The sequence below is a fragment of the Brassica oleracea genome, chromosome C9 (assembly GCF_000695525.1).
Source record: "Brassica oleracea var. oleracea cultivar TO1000 chromosome C9, BOL, whole genome shotgun sequence".
NCBI classification, from domain to species: Eukaryota; Viridiplantae; Streptophyta; class Magnoliopsida; order Brassicales; family Brassicaceae; genus Brassica; species Brassica oleracea.
This window is the reverse complement of record NC_027756.1, coordinates 36,912,931-36,922,128: the sequence shown is the minus strand read 5'-3', so window position 1 is coordinate 36,922,128 and position 9,198 is coordinate 36,912,931. Positions and strand designations below refer to the sequence as shown.

The 9,198-nt window shown below is 30.2% G+C and overlaps 1 protein-coding gene across 1 annotated transcript; it reads left to right on the top strand.

Annotated features, from left to right (window-relative positions):
• Window positions 1-530: 530 nt before the first annotated feature.
• On the top strand, window positions 531-1,172 carry LOC106317194 (the record flags this gene model as incomplete). The annotated part of the gene is given in 1 exon segment (XM_013755045.1): window positions 531-1,172. A coding segment is annotated over 1 exon segment (360 nt), but the record flags the coding sequence as incomplete, so codon positions are not given.
• Window positions 1,173-9,198: the final 8,026 nt, after the last annotated feature.

Genomic DNA, 9,198 nt, shown 5'->3' with positions numbered 1-9,198 from the left:
CCGTCGGAATGTCCGTCAGAATATCGCTGTTTTCTTGTAGTGTATAAGTTGAGGCATCATTAGAATAAGTAATTTAGATGTTAGAATCCTCGATTATTATAAATGTTTATGACTAAATCTCACATTTTATACTGTATTGAATATGCTTCTACGGAGTTTTTCTTTAAGATGTTCATGGAGAAATTTTGATTATGTCACACATGAATGTTAATGGCTTCGGATCAATGTGTGTTTGTACCGTAACATAACTCTATGTATCAAAAGCATTAGATCTTTGTGCGTTTAAGGTACATGTTCTTATTGCATCTCTCTTACCATAAATATAAATTTGATTGTGATCAAAGTTTCTTATTAGGTTTTTGGAGAAAAGTTTCGACTCACCATAGAGAAGAGGAGTAGTTGAACGCTTTTGTATATATGAAGTAAAAACATAATTGGTTATAAGATCTACACAGTAACCTTTTAGATGTGCTTTTAACTACATTGTAATCAAGGTCAGTGAAATTTTTATTGGTTTCTCTTATTACCAGGCTACATTCCAAAGACCAACCTCAGAAACCCTTCAAGTGTCTCTAACAGGAGCTTTGAGGATGAAAGTGGACTCGACCGGGATCGATATAATGGTGGCGCTATACGAGAACGGACTAGTGACTGATTGCCCTCGAGGAGAGAACTCTGGAAGATTCTTGGCCAATGACTACGTTGTAAGAAAGCTAGAAAAGTTATGTACCGTTAAAGATTTAGCGGCCAAGAAAACGGTCTCGGAAACGGCTCATTTCACGGTATGGGATGGGTTCAACAGTGCTAAATGTGGAGTCGCTGTTTTTCTTCAGAACGCATCTCTTCAAATTTTTGGTACGCAGAGTTTTCAATTGCCTGATGAGATTTGACAAAAAAAATAAACAAAAGTTCTGAACCTATTACATTTGCCCTTTTGAGTTCATTCATATTTGGTTTATTAAATCATATGACCTTTTAAAATGCTGACAAGTGACGAACATAGTGTTTCCGATATGTCTGTCTTAGTTCGATGCTCTCAACGAAACATATTAGTTTTGATGCAAATTAATAAACTCGAAAGATCAGATTTGAGTCATTTGTCCATGACATTGTCATCCTACTAGTTCGTGTTGCGTTAGTACTCGGACTCAGTGGCGGATTACGTGTAGTAGCACGGATGCAGCTGCCCCGGCCTATAAGATAATTTCAATTCATGCAGCTTATAAACGTTCAAACATCTTTGCCCCCACAAAATTTTCTCACGCATTTGTGCCAGTTGATCTTTTAAAAAAAAAATCTTTTTGGGGGTCTTTATTGGTTCCTTCTCGCTAGTCTCTAGCAGACTGGGATGCAAATTGTTTGTATCAGATTGCTCATTACATTGTTAATAAATTCACATATTAATCAAAAAATACAGTATTTTTTTTGTCAGCAAAAAATACAGTATTTTTGGGATTCAAAAGAAGAGAACCAATCTAAATTATTATACATAGAACCACATATGTAATTAATATGAGAACATAATGATACTTAATACAGTATTTATTTATTTTTATAATATAAATAAAAATGACTTGAAATTTATAAATAAATGTGCAAATATCAATATCCATCCATAGAATATAATGATACTTAATGCAATTATTTATTTATTTATTTATCATAAATATAAGTTATAAAATTACTTAAAAATCATAAGCAACAAAAACAAATATTTTAAAATTATTATTATTTAATTATTTGTAAATAAAACATACAAGACATAGTTTATCATAGTTTTTATCAAATAAAAATATATACTATTGATGTGAAAGAAACAAAAACTATTCTTGGAAATTTGTTATGTTGCTCATGTGAAACGACTTCAAAGGCTTTCAAAGTGGAAATCTGGATCTCTCGAAGATTTTCCGGCGTACCATGTAAGATTCTTCATTGTATTCGACAAGTGTGTGTGAATTTAACAAGGAATCTCGTCTAAGAATCGGAATCAATATATATATATATATAGTTGTATGTTTGTGATAGTGGCTCTCATGTATAGTTATATCATAAAAAAGTGGGGCTTGTCTCTGTCCTACATCGTATAATAGATTTCCAAGTTAACTATATGCGCGAGGGTTACTTAATTTTCCTGTTTGAAAGTTAAATGTCCTGATCGTTTTGGGCTTGTCATTCGTTTTTGATCTTCCTATCCTTTTATAGGGGGCATGGTTAACCACCTTGTATGTGAGTTTGGTTTTCTCATTTGTTACTACTGCTATAATCCGATCATTTTTTATGAATGAAGATACCCAATTTTGTAATCTGACATAAATCTTTTTGAATATAAATGGTCATATAAATGGTTCCAAACATTTCTCTTTATAATGTTCCTATTATTCTTACAAATATAGTAGCGACATTTTAACTTACATGTTGTTGCTTCCGGTTTTCGTTGAGACATCGACATGAATTCGCTAATATCTTGTACGTATTTATTCGCAAGTGAATTTGTATTTGAATCCATATGAGATTTATCTATCCAAAAACGAAAAGAATTATAAAATATTTATTTTGTTTGATTTGTTGCAATTTGTGAATGAACGAAGGGGATATAGTATTCTAGATAAATCTGAGAAAATTCCCGTCAAATCCCCAATAAAAAAAAGTCTGTCTCAAATATGTCGGGAATTTTAAACTTTTGAAATGACTTCTAACGGCTTCAAAATTTGTCCGGATTTGAAAATTACAGTAATTATTCAACGAATAGTCCTTCTTGGGATTTTGTCAGAAACTTTTCTAACATATGTATTTCATTGAGAATTTTTAGTAGATTTCTGATGATTTTCCCGATTTAAATTCTAACAAAATTTAGTCGGAAATTCCTCGAAAATTCTCGATGATTTTTTCGTCGGAAACTCTCCTATTTTATTCTAGTGAACCCCTATCATCACTCATTATTAACAAAGCATCGGTAGCAAAATTGAGTACATGATGGGGCTCTTCCGTGTTGCATAGATTAAGTGATCTCCTGTGAGCTCCATGGTTCTGCATATACTCACAAAATTGGTCTATGTAAAATCTATGAGAACAAAAAAAAAAATATATAGTTTATAGGATAAGATGTATTTAATTGCAAAAAACTGTAAATTATTTCGAAAAAGAATTTTATTGACAAATTAGAAAAAATAAACATGCATACATAAGTGCAAACCCCCACACATTGCTTTATGTACCTAATAAAATAAGCTATTGATCATAATGATATATATGGGTGTCTAAGTTAGGCCAGTATAAAATTTGTTGTATTCACTGTAGAAGGAGGATGAATCCATCAAATTGTTAATTAAATATTGTTATCGACTGTGGATTTTTCTGAAGCATTATCGAACGTGGTTTATCATTCATGCAAACATGCACTCATGAGAAATCGTTTAGTGTCTTGGCTGTTTTTTTTTTAATTCAAATTTTATAAATCAACTGGGAAACAGGAAATAAAGATACGGTTACAAATCAACTTGAACAAAATAACCCAATTTTATGGTTTTTAAGCTAGATTCGCTCGACCCTTCAACCCCATAGCATTCTGCTAGCTCATAATAGGAAATTAGTGACTATTCTTAATCTTTAGCGTAACCTCTGGAATGTGAAATTGATCTCGTTTTCTTGAATGTCGGGGCTTCCCAATCCCGGAATAGCTGGTCCCCGATGAACTTATCAAATTTATAACTGTCACCATCTATTAAGAACTTGACAATTGATACTGAAAGAGAGCTGACATATCACCTGAGCTAAACACCGAGAGCTCTAGCTGTACAATCACCTCCTTGCCACATCCAGATCAGTAAGTCTCCAGAATATGCAAGAAAAGTCAAGAAACACCACCACAAGATTTCAACAAATCTATTGTGGCACCGAGAAGTGAAGGAGACCAAATGCTGACACCGAGATAGTCAATGACTCTCGAGAACTGACTCAACATTTGCGACCTTTGAAAACCGGAGACCGTTAACTTGGTTGTCAAACCCTAATCAGTGTCAACGGAATAAGAGTAAACCACAAAAAACCCAAGGAGACAAAATCGAATTAGAAAGCCGACGCTTTCAGACGGAGGAACCGGAAGAGAAGCCATGACGAAATGAAAGCAGTACCACTAGTAGCTTCATAGGGCTATGGACAACAATCACACCAGCGCGAGACTAAATAGAACTCTAGAACCATCTCCGCTTGCGAACTTTGGGACAGACTTGCTGTGTTGTATTGTGGGGTAAATTTGTCATTGATGTCAACGAAAAAATTCAATTGCGTGGTCAGCATGTAATAACCTGCGTTTTGAGGTTTGTCAAAATAAAGATTTGGAAAGGTATATGTATTTTTTGGAAAGTTATGCTATATGTTTACCGAATATATCTAGCCTTACAAATCGTAATAAACTGGATGAAAACCCGCCTGCAGGGTGAGTTTCTTATACTTTCATTAAATGGTATTAACATTTTGCAACACAACAATCTTTATCGATCGTAAAATGACAAATCCAAATGTTGGTCTCTTAAATGTATTGTTAAAGAGTTAATATATTACAACTCATTTGAACTGTTTTTGAGACTTCATATGCACAATTGAAAATTAAGTTTTGCTATTCACACAAATCATCAAAATCAGATAGATAACATTGATTGTAAAATGACAAACGGGGATTAGGTTTTTTGCTCTCGATTTTTTTACTATTGACTCTCCATAAGTGATATCATTTTCTACCTCTATAAAATTATGCTTTCGTTCTCCATTTTGTTTCATTGATATGAGTTTAATTTGTTTCTTTTTTTTTAACTTCTTCTATAAATTCGGTGAATTACATACGTGTCAATTTAAAAAGATGGACATCTTTAAAAATTAGTTCCACTCCAGATACATACATATCTAAGAATCAAAATTTTGAAGAAAATCACCGACAAACTCTATTCACAGATTAGTGTTCAAATATAATATATCAAGCTGTTATAGAATATAAGAGATGACTCGAAATATAAATGTATGTCTAGTATATATTCACCAGTTCGGTCTAAAAGTCATCTAATTCTTGAAAAAAAAACAAATTAATTATTTTATTAACCTACGGTTTAGTTACTTAAGAGTATACCGATAAAAATATATATAATACCTTAACATTTTAGTATATGTAAATTATGTATAAACTAAGAATATTTGATTTATTAAATGATAAACCAGAACAATTATGATAAATAGCTCAAATATCCCATTCTTACAATTATAATAGCTAGATAGGATATTAAGAAGAAACGAATGTTAGACGAATGATCAAATCTCTTATTCTTCGAACAAAATCAAAAGGAGGTGATTGAAATATTTTCATGATATTTCATTAAAAAAAATTAGGAATAAAAATCAATACTAAATTATTTAATCTGAATGAAATAATATATATAGTGCTTCCAATATTAAAATTTACTTCGATTTGAAGAAGTATATTTCTAGATTGTTAGGATCATATAACATATTGGAAACCACTTATTTAAAAAATAATTTGTATATATAAAAGTATATACATTAGAGTAAGCACATAAATCAAAACTAATATTTTTTGTTAATTTACAATCAAGTTTTGGGTAGATAAATCAAAACAATTATTTTATTTACTTTATATGGTGTATAATTAAACTTTAGTGATATTGAAATAGATATATATATATATAGTATATTTATATAGAAATATTTACTATAGACACTTGCTACTCATATGATTTTGTTAATATTTGTATATTTGATGTAACAAAAATTTAAACCGTTAATGGCAAAACTGTTAAAGTGAGATTTTTCAAAACAATTTTCAAAATTAAAATATTAAAATTTCAATAATTTTCACTGAAAATTTTGAAATTAAGATATTTTTATATTTTTATAAAGTGTATAATTTAATTTAAATTATATATATATATATATATATATATATATATATATATATTAATGAGATTTCATATTCATACGATTTATAATTATTTGTTTCATGCTTGAACAAAGAAAAGTTAAACCATTGATCACAAAATTTTTAATGTGGGACTTTTACCATTTTTAGCATTTATAGTCGTTTTAAAAAATTCAAAATATAACATATAAGAAAAAATCTAAATTTTGTTATTATATGCTTAATGTTATTGTTTAATTTCGTTTATTAATATAAAATTAAACAAAAAGAGAGAAAATACAAAAAATGTTATCAAATATGTATATTCGTAATCATTAATTGTCATATATATTTTAATCATATTAAGTAATTGAGTAGCCTTTATTTAAGAAAAGAAATAAAATTATTTTGTACAGTACTAGTCAATTTGATAGTTAGTTTAATAAAAAATATAATATATATTTATATGAACCAACTTATTTTTCTAAAAAAATCTATTATTGGATAGTGGATTTGAAATTAAATCTAGGGGGATTTACCAAATATGACTCAAAATTTGATTTTGATTGCAAAAGTATACCCAAACTTGAATTAAATGCAAAAGTAACCCAAAAGTCTTGTGAAATTACAACCAGTCATTTGTGACCAAACAAAAAAACAGAACTAATTTTTACGAATATGGCCCCGTTAAGTTTTCTGAGTCTTCTGAGATTCTGTTAAGTCTTCTGGACGATGTCCACGGAAGTCTGGTATAGTTGATCTTAAAAATAATTTATAAATTTTGTAAAAAATATTTTGATAAGCGAAAAATTAAAATCATGTAATTATAAACATTTTTAAGTGATATAAATTAAGTTATAATAAAATTGAATTGTTTTCAACATAGATGAGTGAAAATAGTGAATCATGATATTCTTTTGTCTAGGGTTTTGCAACATATGTTGTAGTATTATATGTATTCTTAGGGTTAGATTTTGGAAAGCTTAATGTTTTTTTGAAAAATTAAATCTTTGCCTACATGTGATTATTTCTGTATATAGTAAATATTTTTTAAGTTTAATTTGATTTTATGAAGTGTTTAGTTAGTTAATTTAGTTTAGGGATTATGTTTAGAGTCTAGACGACTAACATGTAAGTCATCTGGCGATTAGAAGACTTCTCTGAAAGTCTTCTAACTCCCGCTAAAAATATTTTAATTTCCCGCTAAAAATATTGAAGTCTTCTGGGCGACTTACAAGTAAGTCGTCTAGTAAGTCTTCTGATCTAATATTTGACCTTATTGGAATTTTGTCTCCATATATAAAGAAAAAAATACACATTCTCTCTCCTCCTCTCAAATGGCTGCAACAAAAATGGTATATTCCTCGTTCTAAAACTATCCAACCTCTCTTTAATCTTTTTGAACTTATAAACACCAAACTTTATATCAATTTATTGTTTTTGTCTCATGTCTTTCTCACTCGTTTATCTTGTTTTGCAGGTTTTTCATCACATGGTTCTCATCTTCCACTCATTTAAAGGTAGATTTATTAATTTTAGATATGTATTTTTGTGTGTTCTATAAAGGTAGATTTATCTAATCTTCTAGTCATTTTCTCTGTTTTTAAGCCATTTGAACGTTTTTGGAAATGTAGGTTTTTCAGATCTGAATTTGGATATGAAGGTTTTTCAAATCTGGAAGACTTCTGGGCTAGAAGACTTCCAGACAACTTCCAGGAAGTCTTCTGACGGAGTCTTCTCCCATGTCTCCCTTTCATAATAGATCTGAGCGTTTTGGTAAGTTTTTATTTCTGATTTTTCTTCATTTGGTAATCTCCTGTTGTATAAAGTTCAGACTTTTTCCCAAACTAAAATTCTTCAAACCCACTCTAATCTCTTTGACTTGAAAACATTAAACTTTATATGAATTTTTCATTTTTGTCTCATGTCTTTCTCACTAATCTATCATTTTGTTGCAGGTTTTTAATTAGATGGTTCTCATCATCCACTTGGATATGTACTTTGTGGTTCTATAAAAGTATATCTATCTAATTTTCCACTCATTTTCTCTGTTTTTAAGCCATTTGAACATTTTTTTATATGATATGCAGGTTTTTCAGATCTGGGTTTGATATACATGTTATTCAGATATGGGTTTGATATACATGTTATGCATTTGACCGGATTGTGTCAGAAATTTGACTTTTCATGGACGACTTATATGCAAGTCGTCCAGTAGAAAATTAAAAAATCAATATTTTTTTATACTTAGACGACTTCCATGTAAGTCGTCTCAGGTTAGTTTTGCAATTAAAAAATAAAAAAAAAAATATTATTTTTTTCTAGACGACTTAGTTTTTCTATACGACTTACATGGAAGTCGTCCATCTTTGTTTGTTAAAAAAAAATCGAGACGACTTCCATGTAATTCATCTAAGGTAAACGGGGTTAGTTTTGCATTTGACCGGATTGTGTCAGAAATTTGACTTTTCATGTAAGTCGTCCAGTAGAAAATTACAAAAATCAATATTTTGTTATACCTAGACGACTTACATGGAAGTCGTCTAGGTATAACAAAATATTGATTTTTGTAATTTTCTACTGGACGACTTACATGAAAAGTCAAATTTCTGACACAATCCGGTCAAATGCAAAACTAACCCCGTTTACCTTAGATGAATTACATGGAAGTCGTCTCGATTTTTTTTTAACAAACAAAGATGGACGACTTCCATGTAAGTCGTCTAGGTATAACAAAATATTGATTTTTGTAATTTTCTACTGGACGACTTACATGAAAAGTCAAATTTCTGACACAATCCGGTCAAATGCAAAACTAACCCCGTTTACCTTAGATGAATTACATGGAAGTCGTCTCGATTTTTTTTTAACAAACAAAGATGGACGACTTCCATGTAAGTCGTATAGAAAAACACATTTAAAAGTCAATTGCAACACTAACTTCTGGATTGACAAGAAAACTTCCATGTAAGTCGTCTACAGCCAGACGAACAGATCTGGAAAAAAAAACTAATTTCATAGTTTCAACCAGTGAGATAACTTGTTTACCACACAAAAGTCTTCTCCAAGCACCAGAATCCCAAACAAAATTGACCCACCAAGAATCGTAAGCTTCAGTGGCTCTATGAAACATAAAAATTTGAGAATCAAAATCTTGGTTTTTTTTTGGATGAATATGGAGAGAAAGCAAAGAGATGTTGTTTTTAGTTCATAAGAATTGAGAAAGAAATAGTGTAAATCGATTTTTAGGTGCATTAAGAGCTTCAAATTGGTTGTTCATGGTGGTTGGTGTATTG